The sequence below is a fragment of the Pristis pectinata genome, chromosome 6, assembly GCF_009764475.1.
Source record: "Pristis pectinata isolate sPriPec2 chromosome 6, sPriPec2.1.pri, whole genome shotgun sequence".
Lineage (NCBI taxonomy): Eukaryota > Metazoa > Chordata > Chondrichthyes > Rhinopristiformes > Pristidae > Pristis > Pristis pectinata.
Genome location: NC_067410.1, coordinates 99610873 through 99631305, shown reverse-complemented (window position 1 = coordinate 99631305; position 20433 = coordinate 99610873). Strand labels below are relative to the sequence as shown.

Sequence of the window (20433 nt, the reverse complement as noted above, 5' to 3'; positions counted from 1 at the left end):
AATTAATTTTAAAAAAACCACGAAACCAAAGTAAATGTGTTTTTTAAAAATGATCGTACTACTATTATCAGCTATATACTTCACTCCCTGTGCAGCGGACACCGGTGGCATAAAGAGAATGGAAATTCTCAACGAGTTTCACCCAACTCGGCTGAAGCGTCGGAGTTTAAGCCAATTCTCCGCCTCTGTTCCCGCCCCTAATCAGTTTGGGTGGAGCCAACGGTAGTAACCCGAAGTCTGCCGACGAACGTCTCCTAAGGGTGACGGGAAAACACTGTACCTCACATCTCTGAAGTCAGCCTCCGGTATAAAAGTCACCGACTTGGTTATCCCCCCCCCAGCCGCTGAACGAGGGGCTCCCCTTTGCATCGGAGGGGATCGGCACATTTTGTTTCACTCAAACGGATTTTTAATTTGGACAAGCATTTTTCTCCTTTAAAGATTCACGTAAATAAAGCTTAATACATTGCTTTTTTTTAATCGTAACTGAAAGTGTTTTGAGACTGAGGGAAAAGGCGACTGGCCCGTGAAGCCGGTTTGCCCCCCTCCCCCGAAGAACAAACGCGATATTCATGTGCAGGCGGGGAATCGCAGAGGCGGCTCCGGACACCACCCAGACTCTGTGCCAGGCTGACTGCGCCCCGGATTCTCATTCCCAGCCTCCCGCCCTGATCCACGCCGGGAACCATGAAACTCACCGCATACTTGCTCTGCCTTTCGTGCGTGAGTCTGGTCTTAGGCCAGCTCCCCATCGGAAAAAGGTAAAACAAAATGGTGTAAAAGTCCTTAAACTTTCATCCACTCTCGAACGTTGGACGCCTGGTTCTGTCGCAGCGGGAGAGACACGCCGGCGTTTGTTCGTATCAGCTAGGGTTACGAGAGCGAAAAGCCACCTCCTGTCATCCTGCACTGTCGTGGTTAATAGATGGTCCTTGCACTCGAGAACCACTGAGATAAATCTGGTGCCTGCTAAACGCTCTGGAAGCGATTTACTGTGTGTGGTAGCGTCAGGTAACCAATGCCACGATACCCACATGGAGCTCCAGTTTTACTGCCCCATATCCTTGCAAGAGTTTTACACAGTGCCTTCACGGCCTCTTCTGGTTAGAAGTTAGCAGTCATAAAACATGAAGGCTAAAAGAAAGTTTTAATATCAGTAAATCATTGTCAGATTTTCATGACTTGAGCCGCGGGATTACATTGAGGGAGAATAAATGCTTAAAAAATTAACTTCATAACATTTTTGAAACAGTACTCTCTGTGGTAATATGCCCACAGTATCGTGCATGTTTTTTGTATTATTGCACTACGGTATTTTAGGCAAAGATTCGCTGGTAATCGATGGCAGATTAAAGAAAATCGGTGTAATCGTGCTACAGAATTGGCTGTGGTCAATCGTGATTGTGCATGAAGAAGGTGGAACAAACCGAGAGTTGCCGTTCATGCTGTTGGTAACGATACAAACCGAGTGATTTGTGTCTCACTTACTTGGACCACTAATTAACGTCCTTACACGTATGAATTCCAGAGTGTTTTGGGATAAATTTGGATCTTAACTTTCAGATAATGGGAACGTACCAGTTGGTTTGTGAAATTCAACTCTCACAATTGGGTTAATAGCTGCAATAATCGCAGAGAGATCTCGCTTGAGATCAATGCTGCGATTGCTTAACTATTCCTGTTATATTGCTTTCTCCACCATTTTAACGGAAGCATTAACCGGCTTGCTTTGAATAACTTAACAGTTTTGGTAAAAGTAACCGTGTTCGGAATTTGAAAGGAATGTGCTTCGTTCAGGCAGCAATAGATCGGGTTATTTGGATGCTTCCGTATCGTGGAGCCCAGCACTGATGAAGTGTGCGATTTAGTGATTTGTAAATCTCCTGTCTGTTTTGTTGCCATTCCCAGGAATTTTAAATGTGGAGGAATTCAAAGTGGAGTGTCAGGTTTCATTGGAAGTGAGGGATTCCCTGGACTCTACCCGCCCAACAGCAAATGCACATGGAAAATCACGGTATGAATTATATTTTCTTAACATGGGGATAACTTTACATATAAAAGAAAGTCGCAATGTATTTAAGCATTCCAGTGGAACAAATTTGGCAAAAGTCATGCTATTGAAGAATGTGACAAAATGAGTTAATTAAAATACTTAAATAATTTTTCTGAGTAGTGAATATTAATTCATAGCAGTAGTCCCCTCTGTTGACGTGAGCAGTGGATTAAATCAGTTTTTTTAAATAAAGTTTTAAGGCCTGGAATGGAGACAGAATGGTATAAATTATAGCGAATGATAAAGCCATTTGTCCCCTCCAGGTTGTTTTAGGCTAAACTGGAACAGTCTATACTATCCTCAGTGACTCCACTTTCATGTATCCTTTCATAAATGTACTTTCCAAATACCTTTTCAAATGGTGTTATAACCTCCTGGCACCATCTCCACTTGAGCTAAAGCATATAATTGTCCGATGTACAAAAAGATTGTTCTAGCTTGTGCTTATTCAGATGTTGCAACCTTGTGGCTGACACCAACCAGGAGAAAATACCTTTAACCAGTTACTCTCTCAAAATCTTTCTTGACTATCAAAACCCTCTTAGATCCCCTCTCAATCATTTCTCTTTGACTGCGATAGATTGCTCTGGGAATGAGTATGGGTGGAACCTTTGCTATGGATATAATCCAATTTCACTTGCTTTGCTTACAAATATATGGTGATTTTTGACTGATGTGGAAGACTATGTGACAACTGCCAGTGCTTTTCCAACCAGCTATGGGTGAGCTCATTGTACGACCGGACCTGGGTTCACACAGCCCTTGGCTGTAGGTGGATAATGGTGGAATCTGGTTGCCAACTCCACCCACTGTCTGCTGATCGGTCCAGGAAGAAAGCAGTTCTTGAAAACGTTTCAACACAAACAACTGTTTCAAGATGTTGTAATTGGAAGAGTGTTAATTCAAAAGAAAAAAGGCTCCATGAGTCATCCTCCCACTCATACTATCGACCAGCAGCCAGACAGCATGTCCCAAAAAAACTGTGCACTGCATTTGCATTCTTTAACTTCTATTCTCCCTCCACTCTATATTTTTAAACCATTTAATTTTCTCCCCTTCTATAGGTTCTTCCACTCCATGTACCATTCCAAGGCAAAAGAGTGAGCAGGAGGCCTGGTTCCTCTTCTCTGCCAAAGCCGCTTTTGATCAGCTAGGAGGTATGCAAAAGTGGCCTGGGGTAACTTGCCCACTAACTTTCTCTTCATCAGCGAATGACTATCAGGCTTCTCTTCACAGCCTCCCTGATAAGTGCTAAAAATTTACCCCCTCATTACTCCCCTAATTGTAAGGTATTTTTGCTTTGAAAGATTGGCCTCTGTGCTTTCACTATTGGAAGGAATGTCTGATATAAAGGAGCCAGATGCAAGGGACAAGTTCCAGTCCCAGGGAAGAACCTTTACCCTGAAACATTGATTGACTGACTTCTGTTTCTCTATAGGTTCTGCCTTCTCTGCTGGGTTTTTCCAGGTATCTTGTTGTTTTCATGTTCTATCCCAACTTCTTACAAGTTTCAAGGACAGAGGTTAGAGGCACAGAAAAATAAAATTTCTGTGTCTTGGGCATTCCGGCTAGGACCTGTGGTAGAAAAACATCAGATAAGATATATTTATTAGTCACATGTACATTGAAACACACAGTGAAATGCATCTTTTTGCATAGCGTGTTCTGCGGGCAGCCCACAAGTGTCGCCACGCTTTCTGGCACCAATACAGCATGCCCAAAACTTCCTAACCTGTACGTCTTTGGAATGTGGGAGGAAACCTAACAAAAAGGAACCAGTATGCTAAGGCTGCTTGAGCAACCCACTCTCAGAACCTCAGCAGCATTGTGTATGTGACTAGATGTACATTTAATATTCTATTGTGTCTTTTCACAGTATGCAAGTTAGGTGGATGTGGCAGGGGAATGCTTTATATTCAACATGCACCCCATTGGCTCTGAATGTTACAAAAATCAGAAACTACTGGAAATGCATGTTAGATAAATGGCATCTAAAAACACTGTGCTAGGGTGTGACAATTCATCAAAAAGCTAAATTAATGTATGGATTGTAAATAACAATCTTAACGTGTTAAATACATTTCCCTTTTGGATTTATTCTGGCCTTGGATATTTAGAGTTTTTCTTTATCTAGTACTCAGTTGGTGCATATAACTTTCTCCCAGCTTGGTGATCTTTTCAGCCAGGATACCAATTACCATCCATAGAATATCCACCAATAGTGTGTCCTTACCGAAAGGAGAACTTGTAACAACTGGGGGGGGGTGGTGAAGAGAGAGAGAGGGAAGAGGAGTTGTTGACATTTCAGGTTGAAACCCTACATCAGGAATGTTGACAATCCCACTGCTCCTGCTCGACCTGCTGAGTTCCAACAGCAGATTGTTTGTTGCTCCAGATTCCGGCATCTGCAGTCTCTGGTGCCTTCATGAGGACTTGTGTCTTTCACAGCCAGAGATTATCCTGAAGCATTTCACTGCAAAGTGGTACTTTTTTTGAAGTGCAGTTACTGTTGTAATTATTTTTGTTTCTTTCATTCTTGGAATGTGGCTATCGTCCCTCTCCTAACTGACCCTGAAAGGAATTAAAAGTCAATCACATCACATACAGTTCAAACTGGGTAAAAATGGCAGATTTCCTTCCCTTAAGGATATTAGTAAACCAGATGGGTTTTTGTGATAATTCGAGTTTTATGATCACTGTTACTGATATTAGCTTTTTACTCCAGATTTATTTTAACTACTTCAGTTTAAATTTCCCAGATGTTGTGGTGGGATTTAATTTCCACATCAATTGTCAAAGTCTCTGGACGCTAAATTAGTAATTTAACCCTTCTTCAAGAGGAAGTGTGCAGTTAATTTGCATTCAACTTTTGGATTACTCCCCATCTCTTTTTCAGAATAATGCCTTGGGTTCTTTCAAGTGAGGGCAGGCAGGATGTTGACTTAAAATCTCACCAAATGAGTATGTAGAATTCCCTCAGTACTGCACTGGCATGTAAGCATAGATTTTTGTGCTGAAATGTCCAAAATAGGATTTGAACCTGCTATCTTTTGACTCAGTAATGCTACAAGTTATGACAGCAGATCTCCACAGGGAAGAGAAACAGTTTAAAGCTATGGAAAACTCTGGGGTGAAGACATGACCTAGTATTTTGTCAATGAGTTTTTCCTTTTCTTTCCATCAATACTTTTTGGGTATGGCATTCTTTTCCATCTAGGAAGTCAGCAAACAGACTTGTTCCTCTCCAGTTATTTTTCTTAACCAATGACTCATGTTAAAGATTTGTTCCAAGGACTCCCACAGCCCGCTGGTTCCTTGCCCATCAATGTTTCTTCAAGTAACTCAATAATGATCTTTGCAGAAGTTTAATAATGCAGGGAAAAAGTCTTGCTCCCCATCTGTTTGTTAATTATGTGTTTAAATGTATATGAAAAAAAATCAACTAAGAAATGTACAGAATATCTACATGTTAACACTTTTTACAATTATTCCTACCATTTGGACAAACTGGGATAGTTACTGAGAAATGACAATAGATAGATTGCAGAATTATGATCGCTGTCCAAAGTAAGGTTCATTTATTTAATATGAGGGTACATTAATCATGTGCATTGATTAATTGAGCTATTCATAGCCTAAGCAGATATATCTCTGGGGTGAGAATGGGTCTGGCAATTATTTTTTACCAGAGGAAAACGGGGACCACTTTTGAGCAGCTGCTTATAAAGGGTTAAGTATGAAGATTTGCATCTACATAAGATTAAACAATGTAAAACAATTACATTTATAACATATTTCAGTTTTTGAAAAGTTTGTTCTGGTAACAAAATAACTTTCTAAATTTCATGGTTAGCATGACAAATGAAGTAGAAAATTGAACCCACTGCCAAGAGAATCATTGATGCAGCACTCTGGCCCATACCTGGTGGTGTTGGAAATGGTGCAGAATGATGGGATGGAATGTTTCTCTGTTTGCCATTTCATGCACTCGTTGCATAGGACAGTATTGCAGGTAGACTGAAAGGAGACGGGAAAAGGACTTGAGGTCATAATTGAGTATATCTGCAGAAGATCAGCATGACTCTGGATTGGATTATTATTAATTAACCTAGAGCCCATTAAGGCAACTGCACATGTTCAGAGGTACATATGATAGGTCTATCCCTGCCTATGAGAGGGTATTGGCAGGTGAGAACAACCTACTTTTGGTATCTGCTGGGCTGTGTGACATCCTTGCAATTCTCCTCATTTTTTTTTCTCTCCAAAGCAAAATGAAAGAGACTGCTTGTTAGAAAATATCATGGATATGCCAACACTTGGACGTAACATTCCAACTAACTTTTTGAAACAGAAACAAAACTAAAAAAAATCCAGAGACTGTCTCAAAAGTACACTCAAATCCTGCTTTGGCTCTTTGAGTGTATTTCTTTAGAGATACATCTGAAATTCTGTTTGATGTGATGCCTGGTATGCCCACGATGATGCTGCAAACAATAATTTGTATTTATAAAGTCACTTAAAATTGACAGCAACTCTCAGAGATTCATAAGAGTGCTATCAAAATTGGGTTTCACGGTGAGCCACAAAAGGATATATTATTGTAACTGTCAAAAACAAAGAAGTAAATCTTAAGCAGCATCTCAAAGAACAAGGGAGGGGTAGAGAGCTAGAGGAAGGGATTTACAGAAACTTATGGCCTTGGGAACTAAAGACATGGCTTCTTGTTATACTAGCTTATTCATAAATAATCTTTCCTTGGATAAACTAACATACCTTTTCTGGTTTAGAATCTTGGGATATCCCAACCATTACAGTCAATGAAGTGAGTTTTGATGTGTTGTCACTGTTGTCCATTAGAAGGTAGAATAACAGTAATATATAGTATACTTGCATTTCTGACTTTGGTTTATATAGGTCTGATTAAACAACTAGCTAACTGTAAATGTTGGGCAGAATTGTGCTGGTCTGGTATTTTTACACCAGCACTTACCTGATCCAATTTTGCTGGCCATCTGCACCCTGGAGTCACTGAGTATCAGATGTGACTAGGGCTCTGACAGTACATCGAGGAGGTCCCATCCCTAAAATGTCACTGATAACCTTTGACAGCTGGCAAAATTGGGGTCAGGATTTTGCCAGTTGTAAAGGATGCAATTGATGTTCATAGTTTTTACAATAATTGATGTTGTAAAACTGATAAAATTGAAGTAAGTAATAAATTTTTTTTAAAAATACAGATTAAAGTTAATTAAAAAATATAATTGAACATATTAAACAAAAGCAAGGTAATTTTTATATTAACTTTCCTCTTCCTCCTCCTCCTAAATCATTGTCCCACAATCTCCATTAAAATACAAATATATGAACATATGAATCATAAGCAGAAGTAGGCTACTGACCCCTTGAGCCTGCTCTGCTATTCAATGAGTTTATGACTGATTTGACTGTAAGCACAAATCTGCATTCCCCTCTACCCACTGTTATCTTTCACCCCCTTACTTATGAAGAATCTATCTGCATCTGCCCTAAAGACACTACTACCACTTCCCCTGTAAAGAAGAGAATTGAAAAGACTCATGACCCTTTGAGAGGGAAAAAAAATCACCTCCTCTCTCATAAATGGGCGGCGACCCCTTATTCTTAAAGAGTGTCTCCTAGTTCTAGAGTCTTCCCACTTCCAAAACGTTTTCCATTCATCTTGTCAAGACTTTCAGGATCTTGTGTTTCAAACAAGTCCCTTCTCATTCTTCTTAATGCAGTGGATACAAGCCTAGAATGTCCAACCTATCCTTGTAAAACAAACCATCCATTTTGAAGTATCAGTCCAGTAAACCCTCTATAAACTGCTTTCAATGCATTTGCATCCTTCTCTAAACTAGAGACCAAAACAGTACAGTTTACCAGTTTCACCAACAAAACCAAAGCATAACTTCCCTACTTTTGTATTCAATTCCCCTTGTAAGAAACGATAACATTCTGTTAGCTTTCCTAATTACTTGCTTCACCTGCATGTTAGCGTTTTGCAAGTCAGCTCATTTCACCACTGTTGCTCCAAGCCTAACTAGCTTCTTTATTGACTATAAGCGTAATGGACCAAACAGTTCTTTGACTGTATGATTCTGTGATATGATTTCAACCACAACATCTACTCATTTGCTACGGATAGAATAAGTCATTATTTGAAAATGGAGCATTGCCATGTGTACATTCATTATGCTTATGATTAATTAAAGGTCAGAGAAATTCCAGTGCGAGGACTAAGATTAATTCCCAGTAGTCCTCTTGCATGGCTTGAGACCAAACTCCACAATGATTTGTTTTTAACCATTGAAAATCTTACCTAAATTTCTTTCATTGTGAAAATATTTTCACAAATATTGTGACATGGACTTAGAAGTAAAATGAGATGATCACATATCTGCTACCTTTTGTCTTTTAAATATTGATAAAGAACAAAAGAACCAGGAACAAGAGTAGGCCAGTTAGCCTCTCAGATCTGCTCCATCATTCAGTAAGATCATGAATGATCCAATACTGACCTCAGACACCACTTTCTGACACTTTCCCTATTCCCCTCAACTCCTAGAATCTCCAGTTAATCTTGTGCCAAGTCTGGGCTATGTTGTTGGACTCCAAGTGGAGGCCAATGGTGACGCAAACTGTGTTTTATCTGTCAGAAAGCCCTGGACTTCTGCCTTTCACAGTGCATGCACGGAGTTCCAGTACTTAATGTCTGAATCCCAGTAATTCCATTTGGAAACACTGGCAGTAGTTAATGATGCCCAGCCCATCGCTTTGTAGGCTACTCTGTTGTGGAAGACTCATTGGTCAGCCTTGCCTTTATTTATGGGTGGCCTTGTGATGGATATTCACTTTCCAGACCCCCAAAAAATGTGTTGCTAACCTCAGATTTTTTAACACAGCAGCTGTCCAAAGGTCAAGAAGTGGTTGCTCATTAAGCTAAAATCCATTTTGCAAAAACAGTGGAAATTGTCCAAGGCTCAAGATGTTCGCTGTTTGCTAAGTTAAACTTCTAACCAATACTCCCCGCTCAGCCTCTTAACATAAACAAGAGAACAATGGAATCCACATTTACTTAATTAAATACTCCAGTCACCTCGCCTGAAAATGTGGTTGAGAAAATATCACACACCAATGATGTCAACTCAGTGGAAAAAACAGTATAAATGTTAGAAAGCAGTCAGGTTAGGGGGGAATGACAGAGAGAAGGGGTTACAGAAAGAAGACCTAGAATTCATTCCTCAGCCTTTGGTTTTTGCGACGGATGACCTGTCCATCTGCAACTTGTTGGCATGATTTCTTTTAGTTTGTAAGAATTGTATTTGTGTTTGGAAATCCTTTGTAAGTTACAAGTCATTGTTAAGAATTACTTATTAGAAATAAAAATGTCTCTCTTAAAATAAAATAAACTGTGTTTAAACTGCTTCATTAGCTGGAAGTATCTTCTCCTTGGTTGGGAGGAGGGACCTGCCGCTCGAAATAGTGATTGTTGACAGCTAGGCCTTTCCATAGAGAATAAAGTAATGAAGTAAACTAGTTCTTGAAGTGTAGGTTGATGCAGTATAACCTCCCTAGTGTGAGGGTACTCATAGATACCAATGTCGGATAGAACTTAAAGTCCTGACTTAAGTTTTGAGCTCTCGGGTGGTATGCTCAATATCATCACAACCTTCAGCAAACTTCACAATTATTACATGATGTTGATCCTCATTTAACAATGTATTACTCTTTGCTTCCAGACTATGTAAGCATTTGCAGATTAAATATAAGTCTCAAAGTTAAAATCACTAAATTAAAATTAATTATATTTCTATGTAACTACTTGAAGCAGATCCACATTGATTACTCTTTTTAAAAAAAAGTAATTGTTAAGTTTATTCATTTGCAAAGAACCTAGATTGATTCATTAGAGTGGAGAAGGCTGACACATCAGAGGTGTTCAAAATTTGGGGGATTTTAAGGAGACAAATGGGGAAAGTTCCACAAGTTGCAGTCAGCATCTGAAGAATAAAATTTATGGTCAGCATATAAAGAATTGGGAATATGTTGTTTATACAAGTTTGCTGGGATATGAAAGACTGCAGGAACAATTATGGAAGTGGAATCCATAATAGTTTTTAAAAAAGCAAGTGTATGAATATTTAATTCAAATCTTAAGGGGAACGAGCAGGGGAATGGGTCTAATTGGGCAGTAGTTCAAGCAAGTAGTAGAAGTATAACGGTACAAATAATTTTATTTTCTTTGTTTTCCTCTTAAGTAGTAATCCAGATATGGAGAAATTCCCGTTACCTATAAATACAACATTAAATAAGTGAGCCTAGCTCACAGCACAGCTCTGTACATTGGTATTTTTAGTATGCTGTGGTGAGCCAGAGTAGCTGTCCCTTTTAACCTTGCAGCGTGAACACTGGCCAGCAGTGAATTTTTCCTTTTAATGTTACCATTCACAGGTACCAAAAGGCCGGGTTGTCGCTCTCAATTTCCGTTTCCTTGATCTGGAACGTGACACACTCTGTAGGTACGACTACGTTGATGTTTACGATGGACACGTCAATGGCCAGCGGTTGGGCAGATTTTGTGGTACTTCAAAGCCTGGCGCCATCATCTCAACTGGCAACAAAATGTTGGTCCAGATGGTAACCGATGCCAACACTGCAGGAAGTGGGTTTGTTGCTATGTACTCTGCAACTCGGCCAAACCAGAGAAGTAAGGTCATTTCATTCCTACTGGCAGATTGTGCACTATTAAATGATGACAAAAGTAGAAATGTCTATAAACTAATATATAAATCATTCAATGATGGTATTCTCACCTTTGCAGTAAAGGTTGTGACATTAAGCCCAGTTCCAGTAGCCCAGAGCACACACATTGACAAGCATTGTGGTGTAGTATTTTTAGCTAAAGTTCAGAAATTAAAAATCCCATGGCACTATTTGTTGAAATGCAGGGAAGTTCACCCAGTGTGTTGGTTAAAATCAATTAACCAAACGCATCATGGAATTCTTATTGCTGGTTTTAGTGCACAAATCAGGCATTTTTGTTACAACAATGGTTAGACTGCATCATTCTGTAATGAAGGTTTTTTTAAGCTTAAAATTCAGGAAAGATGAAAAATGAATGTTTGATTCAACATCAGATATTTCAGATGGCTCCTTAAAGCTCCCCTTGATTAGTTATCTTGTAAGAATAATGCAATTTTCTATGTTTTAATTTTATTACTTTTTTCAAAGTACTGGTAGATATATAATTCCTTAGCTTGTCATTGGGAGATTTTTTTTAATGAATTATCACAATTTATGACTTCAACACGTATGAAATAGAGGTGTGTTTAAAGAGCACTTCAGCCCTCTAAAGAACACCTTCATCTCATATGTGTTGGAGTCACGATACTTAAATTCATTATTTGGCTTAAAGGGCTGGGAATTAGGCACTATGATGAAAAATAAATTGATTGTGGTGACCTCTCTGCTTCACAGTGATAAGCTCTCTTTAATATCTCACTTTGGTGGATATTACCGACATATGAGTATTAGGAAACTGTTCATTTATTGGGATGGTTGCAATGGTGAGAATCAAAAACAAGAGGAATTCCATCCTTGTCAATATGCAGTTCCAGATAAAGTCTTTGGATAATGATCAGGAGGAAGAACCCTAATCCATTTTCCCACATGAAGCGAGGATCATGGAAACCAATTAAAGTTATTTACTGATGTCCCATTGAAAGAAGTGAGTGCAAGGTAAAATGGATATTGAAACTGGAACATTCCTGATCTGTACTAGGTTTATACTCTCCCAGGGAGGTCTTCTTTCAGTTTATAATACCACACAAAAGCTTGACAGTTCTTTCACACTTATAGAAAACCTGAAAGTAACACTTTTCATGTGACATTCCTTTAACCCAATTAAACACTGAAAAACACACATATTATGAATCATTTAGGTGGGACATTAGAGGAGGCTCAGTGCAAGTGGAGAAGTTAATCTAATCAAATTGCTTATGAGCAGCTTTATATAAAGGTTCGTGTAACAAACTGTTATTTCAACATTTAAATTTCAAATTGGCATAATTCTTATTTAAGGATTTTTTAAAAAAAACAAATTTGCCACAATGACTATGTGTAAATGTTTTTTTCTGTGTTAATGTCTGATATATGTTCGCATTCAAAAATCCAAATTAAAACTTTAAAGTATAAGCAGCGCATAGAAGAGTACTGTTAAGAAGTATTTTAAATAGATTTCAGTTGCTGAAGTTGTAATGGTGGAATCTAACACTTTTATTTTGGATTGTTAGCAGAGACAGATCTCCCATTCCAGTTGATGGTGCCCTATTAATATTGCCAGATGAATTCAAAATTGACTTGAGTAAATATGCATGTGCAAACTTCAATTCATTTTTAAATAGTTGCTATTTCACTGGTGACTTGGAGAAGTCTCGTACAGTTGAAACCATCCCGTTTAGTGGCTATTGCTGCCAACACCAAATATGCAAGGACTGTTTTAACAAGATTGCACAAATATGAAGCAAGGGAACAATGTTTTATTGGCATCTTAAAAATATGTGCAACACAAGTATGTTTCACATATAACAGAAAATGATGGAAATACTCAGCAGATCTGGCAGCATCTACTGAGGGAGAAACCGTACGAGCAGTTCAGGTCAATAACTTTTCATGATGGAAGTTCATGTTTCTGTTTCTCTCTACAGATACTGTTTGACCAACTGAATATCTCTACCATTTTCTGTTCAGATTTCCAGTATGTGGGATCTTAGTTATGTATATGTATATTTCACTTTGAATGCTCACTGCTGAACATATAATGAGAAGATTTTTATTCCATAACCATAGATGATCAGTTTTGTGGTGGTCGTCTGGAAAAATCACCTGGCTCCTTTAAAACACCCAACTGGCCAGACTATGACTACCCAGCCGGAGTCTCCTGCTCATGGCACATTGTGGCACCCAAACATCAGGTATCGTTAACCAGTATACATCTTCGCCGCCACCTTAGGCAGTCCCTCAGGATTGAGGATGACATGCTTGCACTCTGGTTTTGTGGGTTCTCAGGTGACTAATGAGGCCAATGTGGGAACACCAGGCCCTTCCACATTTGGAGCAGGAGGTGTTTGATGGGCCAGGTGGATGGGTGGTTTGTCAGGTGGTACACTTTTTCTGTCATGTGTGCAGGGCTTCTGTGTGTTCCCCGTGCATGGGGACTCGAGGTTAACAATACCAACGTTTTCCATTTTGAGCCATCGTGGACCAGGTATTCCCACGAGTCAGTGGAGGTGATGCATTTTTTTTTCACGGAGGCTTTGACACATCCTTGAATCATTTTCTCTGTCCTCTGGTCCCTCCCTTTGACAGAAATCAAAACATGGTGTCTGTTTCAGGAGCCTGGTGTCAGGCATGTGAGCAATGTAGCGAGACCAACGTAGCAATTGAGCACAACTAGATTCTCAGTGCTGGGGATGTTGACGTCCTACTTCTAATGCCATGTTTTGTATCCAGAATAATGAATGCAAGTCTCTTCTGTGTTTTGCTGCAAGGCTGCTACAATAAAGGCATTTGGGCTGCTTCAGTCCAGTTCTATGCCATGTAGTCCTGCCACACAAAACTCTCCCCAAATTTAATATGAACTAATATTTGGAAAGGGCTCAGGATGATGGCACTTAGTCATAAAAGAAATTTCACACAGATAAAGAAGGTGCTCTCCAGAAGTAGCATGTGAGGCACATTGTGAGGGTAAAGAGTGTTTTTAATTTTGCCTTTCATTGTGCCAAGCATCATGGAGTCATGCAGCACAGAAACAGGCCCTTCAGCCCATCATGTCCATGCTGACCATCGACATTAATCCCAATTCCTCGCATTTGGTTCTTAGTCTTCTATGCCTTGGTGATTCATATACACATCCAGGTACTTCTTCAATGTTATGAGAATACCTGCCTCCACCACCTTCACAGGTGGTGAGTTTCAGATTATAACCACCCTCTGGGTGAAGATTTTTCTTCAGATCCCCCTAAACCTCTTACTCTTCACCCTAAACCTATACTCTCAGGCTTTAGATACCTCTGTTATGGGGGAAATTTTCTCATTATCGACTTTATCTGTGCCCCTCCTAATACTGTATACCTCTATCAGCCTTTCCCACTCCAAGGAAAACAAACCCAGTCTCTCCTCATAACTGTAATGCTCCAAGCCAGGTAAATCTCCTCTGTGTTCTGGAACTCTTGATAGAGTCATAGGGTTATACAGCACAGAAACAGGCCCTTTGGCCCAACTTGTTCATGCTGACTTCAGCTAGAGGCCCATATCCCTCTATACCTTTCCTACCCATGTACCTGCCTAAATGTCTTTTAAATGTTGTAATTGTACCCGCCTCTACCACTTCCTCTGGCAGCTTGTTCCATATATCCACCATCCTCTTGTCCTTCAGGTCCCCTTTAAATCTTTCCCCTCTCACCTTAAATCTATGCCCTTTAGACTCCCCTACCCTGGGAAGAAGACTGTGACCATCCCCCTTATCCATGCCTCTTGTGATTTTTATAAACCTCTACAAGGTCACCTCTCAGCCTCCTATGCCCAGCCTTTCCAGTCCCTCCTTATAACTCAAGCCCTCCAGTCCCAGTAACATCCTCGAGGATTTTTTTCTGCACCCTTTCCAGCTTAATGACATCCTTCCTATAGCGAGGTGACCGACCAGAAACGCGCACAGTGCTCCAAGTCTGCACACAGTCTCACCAAAAGTCTTGCATAGCTGTAACATGACATCCCAACTCTTATGCTCAGTGCCTGAACTAGGAAGAGTTCTTCTTCTAAATGCTGACATCCCTCAGCTTGATTGTCCAAAAAAAAGACAAAGAACCAATGTTTAAGGTGATATTTGAACATCAACAGTTCGTAAGCCAAGAATTTTCTCATCGATTTTACATATTTGCAGTCTGAGGTGGAATGAGTGCTTTGGTTACAATGAACATTCCTGACTGTAAATGTCGAGTGTAGTTCTTTCCTGCCAGTAAGTTTCCCATCTAAGATGAAGGTGGAAGTGAATTTAAGGAATGAGTAACTAGTTTAAAAAAAAGCTCTGCTTTCTTTTGGTTGATCTTTACTGTATGGCTTGTTGCCCTCTGCTCTGGGGTTGTTATTTTTGCTCCTCGTCCGTGCCACACAGGATTTTGTTTGGAAATATCTCTCTACCCTTGTAACTTGGATGAAAATGAAGAAGATAAGGAAGCCAGGGTGTGGAGGAGACATAAGGTCACCTCTCATTCATGCTAATCTAGCCCAAGCAATCCTACTTCTTCATAATGTTGGACCAGTACCTGCAGAATATGCCCTTCAATTGGAAAGCCATTGCTAATGCCATGACAGCCTTGAACCCTCCTCTGTTTTAAATAAGCTGACTGACTGAATCTCGTGAGATCTGGTCAATTTTTAACCCTGGAATGAACAGCCTGAAGTTATGGATGAAAGTACATTCAAGAAGAATTCTCAAAAAGGAATTGGATATATTCTTAGAAAATGAATAAAAAGTGGGGAAAGGGCAGAGGCTTCCAAAGAGTTGGCAGAGGCAGGATGAGCTAACTGGCTTCAGTGCTATACAATTCTGTGATTGACCAATCTGCTGTGCACGTGTTCATCAGCCAAGCTATTCCTGGAGCTAGCCAGTACATCAGCTTCCCTATGGACCCTCATCACCAGCATGGCAGGGCACTGGAGTTCTACAAAGGGGGAGCATTCACTAAATTATAAAGAGTCATTGATTACCTTCCCGTTACCATACATGCTCCTGTCAACAATCCCATCCACTTCTGTGAGAAAGAATTCAGTCACTCCCTGTGCAGCTTCTTTGTGACTGAGAAATATACACATTGATTCCTGCATTCCTGGCAGACGCCACATTGCCAAGGCTGTACCTAACTTCAAAAAAAAATTGTGCCTGGGCTGTGTACAAGGCAGGCAAAATTGCGGAAAAGTAATATTGATTTTTCATTAACAGTGGTAATTTGCAAGTCAGTGGACTTTTATTTCTGAGGAGACAAAAGATCTCAAGCTACATAAGTACTTTTTATACTTCTAAAAGGCACCTTAAACCTTCATGGCTTGTGCTCCTGTGTCTCTTCCATCAGTCATCATTCTTCAGGTTTTACTTGGGAGTGAGTTGATGGTAGTGACCCAGGGATTGGTGCTGCTTCATCGCTTTCAGAACCCAGGCTTGGGGCAGGTGAGCCCCAACAAAGAGATCCAGCCTCAGGAACCAGCCTCACTCATTTTCCAACTGCCATCTACAGATTGGCTGGGCTGACCCCCCCCCCCCCCAACCCCCCGAAACTTATAGAAGCAGGTCACCTCACTTGCCATTTCCCACCACTGTCTGACGGTAGCTGACCTCTGACCTGGGCCCACACATGCTGATCCCTCTGCATGCTCTTCCCTCACCCCTGCTACTGTCTCCATGCTGTTTCTCTTTTCTAGATGGGGCACCTTGAACAGAGGGAGTGACTGTAGCGCCCCTTACTTATGGGACTCGAACCGCCATTGGCGGCCGCGCGTCACGAGCTAACCGCGGGGCGGGCCTTCCGGCGGGATCCTGACGTCACGTCCGCCGGAGAGGCTCTCGGGTACCTTCGAGTGCGCGCGTTTTGCTTCACACAGTAAAGTGTGCTCCGATTCAGCCACAATGTCTCCGAGTTTTCCTTTCGGGAACGCATCGCGTTCGGCTACATTTGGTGACCCCGACACTTCCAGACGGCATCTGGAACCCGCAACATGAATTCCAACGACTCGCACAACACAGTCTCGCTCAAGCTCCCGACTTTCTGGGCCGCTCAGCCCCATGTCTGGTTTGAGCAGGCTGAGGCCCAGTTCAGCATCAGAGGCATTACAGCCGATGCCACGCGGTACTACTATGTGGTCAGCACGCTCGACCAAGACACGGCAGGCTGGATCATCGACTTCCTGCACCAACCACCAACGGAGGACAGGTACGCTAGCATCAAGGCACCCCTAATCCGTACTTTTGGACTTTCCCGCCACGAACGAGCCGCACGGCTTCTGCACATGGATGGCCTGGACGACCGCAAGCCATCCAAGCTGATGAACGACATGCTGGCACTCGTGGATGGCCATAAGCCGTGCCTTTTATTCGAGCAGTTGTTCCTTGAGCAACTGCCGGAGGACATTCGCCTCGTCCTCGCAGGTGAGGATTTCAGCGACCAGGGCGGACATTCTGTGGCAGGGTAAGCAGCAGGGAGCGGCTTCCATCTACCTAACCACGACCGCGCAGCCCAAGGCCAAAACCCCACAACCGAAGCCACCGAGACCCGCAGGGGACAAGGATGAAGGTTCGGACTGATGGGGGTCAAACGTGCACCGCTGCTGCCCACCATGTAGCTTCCCGGGAAATGCCGGGGCCGGCCGTCGCTAGTGGCTTCAACGGCTGGCCATCGAGACAGCTTCCTATTCCTCTGGGATCAACACTCCAGGCGACATTTCCTGGTGGACACCGGGGCCAAAATCAGCGTTCTTCCCCCCTCCAACATGGACACCCATAACGTGGCCCCGACCTCACTGCCGCAAATGGCACCACCATCCGAACGTATGGCACACACACCATCCCGCTGCGTTTCAGACCCAGTTCCTTCACCTGGACCTTCATGGTAGCAGCGGTATCACAGCCGTTACTAGGGGTGGATTTCCTACGGGCCAACCGCCTCCTGGTCGACCTGAAGGGCCGGCGTTTGGTCCACACCCAGACCTTCCAGACCTTCCAGCTCGGAGAAGCCCACCTCCCAGCCCTCCACCTGGACTCAGTCACATTTTCAGGCGATGAGTTCACCAGGGTGCTGGCGGATGTTCCCTCCATCATCACCCCGCAGTTCTCCACTACTGATCCCAAGCACCACGTGCAACACCACATTCCCACACAGGGACCACCGCTGCACACCTGAAACCGTAGACTCCCACTCGACAAGCTCCACCTCGCCAAGGAAGAGTTTCGGAAGATGGAGGAGATGGGGATCATCCATCGCTCGGACAGCTCGTGGGCATCTCCGCTACACATGGTACCCAAGTCCGCAGGAGGGTGGAGACCCTGCGGGGACTACGGGAGACTCAATGACGCCAAAACTGCCGACCGATACCCGGTGCCTCACATCCAATATTTCACGGCAAACCTGCACGGGGCGGCCATCTTTTTGAAAATCGACCAGGTCCGGGGGTACCATCAGATCCCTGTACACCCTGACGATATGCCCAAGAAACCCCTCATCACCCCCTTCGGGTCATTCAAATTCCTAACGATGCCTTTCGGCCTCAGGAATGCTGCCCAGACTTTCCAGAGGCTTATGGACTCGGTAGGATGAGGTCTGGATTTCGTCTTCATCTACCTAGACGATATCCTGGTGGCCAGCAAGTCACACCAAGAGCACGTGGCATATTTGTGCCAACTCTGCCAGCGCCTGAGAGACCATGGACTGGCAATCAACCCGGCGAAGTGCCAATTCGGGCTGACGGAAATTGACTTCTTGGGCCACGGGGTCAGCCAGCATGGTGCCGCCCCACTACCGGACAAAATCCAGGCCATCCGCCAGTTCCCCAGACCCAGCACAGTCAAGGGCCTGCAAGAATTTGTGGGGATGGTAAATTTCTGTTATTGGTTCGTGCCGGCAGCGGCGCGCATCATGGGGCCTCTTTTCGGTCTGGCCAGCAAAGCCAAAGAGGTGGCATGGGACACGGAGCCCACGGAGGCTTTTGAGCGGACCAAAGAAGTGTCGGTGAAAGTGACCCTCCTGAAAGAGAACTGATGTGCCCACAGCACTCACAGTCGATGCTTCCGACATGGCGGTCGGCGGAGTCCTGGAGCAGCTCGTTGAGGGCCAGTGGCGACCACTTGCCTTTTTCAGCCAGCACCTGCGACCACCGGAGGTGAAGTACAGCGCTTTTGACAGGGAGTTGCTAGCGCTCTATCTGGCTATCCGGCACTTCCGGTATTTCCTCGAAGGAAGGGATTTCACCGTATATACAGACCACAAGCCCCTCACCTTCGCCCTTGCAAAAGTATCGGACCCATGGTCGGCTCAGCAGCAGAGGCATCTCTCCTTTATTTTGGAGTTCACCACGGATGTCTGCCACATCGCAGGGAAGAACAGCGTGGTCGCCGACACGCTGTCCCGCCCCCACATCCACTCGGTGACCACCACATCCCCAGGGGTCGACTACACGGTGCTGGCACAGGCGCAACTGGTGGACACAGAGATCCTGGCCTACCGCGCCGCCGTTTCGGGACTCCAGCTGGAGGACGTTCCCGTCGGCCCAACTGCGGTTCGGCTCCTGTGCAACAAGTCTACCAGCAGACCCCGGCCCGTGGTACAAGCAGCATGGAAGCGACAGGTTTTCGACACGCTACATGGCCTGGGCCACCCGTCCATCCGGGCATCTATCAAATTGGTAGCGGACAAATTTGTTTGGCACGGTTTGTGCAAGCAGATCAGACACTGGGCCAGGACCTGCATACACTGCCAGACCGCCGAAGTCCAGCGGCATGGGAAGGCCCCCCTCCAGCAGTTCCAGCCGACGCTCGGGAGGTTTCAGCACATCCACGTGGACATTGTCGGCTCCCTGCCTGTCTCCTGGGGCGCCAGGTATATCTTTACCACGGTCGACAGGTTCACCAGATGGCCAGAGGCCGTGCCACTAACAGACACGTCCACCAAATCCTGCGCCAGGACGCTCATCGCAAACTGGATCGCCAGGTTCGGACTCCCAGCGGACATCACCTCCGACAGAGGGGCACAGTTCACGTCAGGCCTGTGGATAGCACTGGCGCAGCTCTTGGGCACCCGGTTACATCACACCGCAGCGTATCATCCCCAGTCCAACAGTTTGGTCGAGCAGTTCCACAGGCATCTCAAATCAGCCCTGATAGCGCACCTCAGGGGGCCCAACTGGACAGACGAGCTCCCCTGGGTTTTACTGGGCATCCGCACGGCCCCCAAGGAGGACCTGGGCACCTCCTCAGCGGAGTTAGTCTACGGCACTCCCCTGACGGTCCCAGGTGAGTTCGTGCCAGAGGCCCAAGGTCCAGCAGGGACGCTGGTGGAAGTGCTGACGAGGCTACAGGATAAGGTAGGGACCCTGGCACTGATTCCCACCTCCAGACATGGCACTACACCGTCCTTTATCCCTAAGGACCTCCGGGACTGTGAGTACGTTTTCATCTGCAGGGGCATGCACAAGTCACAGCTGCAGAGACTGTACGAGGGACCCTTCAGGGTGCTCTGACACAATGGATCTACATGTGTCGTGGAGGTGGGTGGCCACAAAGAGACTTTTATGGTGGACCGGCACATTTGGACATT

General features: G+C 43.7%; 1 protein-coding gene across 1 annotated transcript in view; it reads left to right on the top strand.

Moving 5' to 3' along the window:
* The first annotated feature begins 242 nt into the window (after positions 1–242).
* The window catches only part of pcolce2b (procollagen C-endopeptidase enhancer 2b), a 36336-nt gene continuing 16145 nt past the window's right edge, over positions 243–20433 (top strand). The window contains exons 1-4 of the mRNA XM_052018988.1: positions 243–761; positions 1909–2014; positions 10526–10781; positions 12923–13047. Of these exons, the coding sequence (XP_051874948.1) occupies positions 688–761; positions 1909–2014; positions 10526–10781; positions 12923–13047 (561 nt within the window). The 5' untranslated portion in view covers positions 243–687. The remainder of the gene's footprint in view (positions 762–1908; positions 2015–10525; positions 10782–12922; positions 13048–20433) is intronic.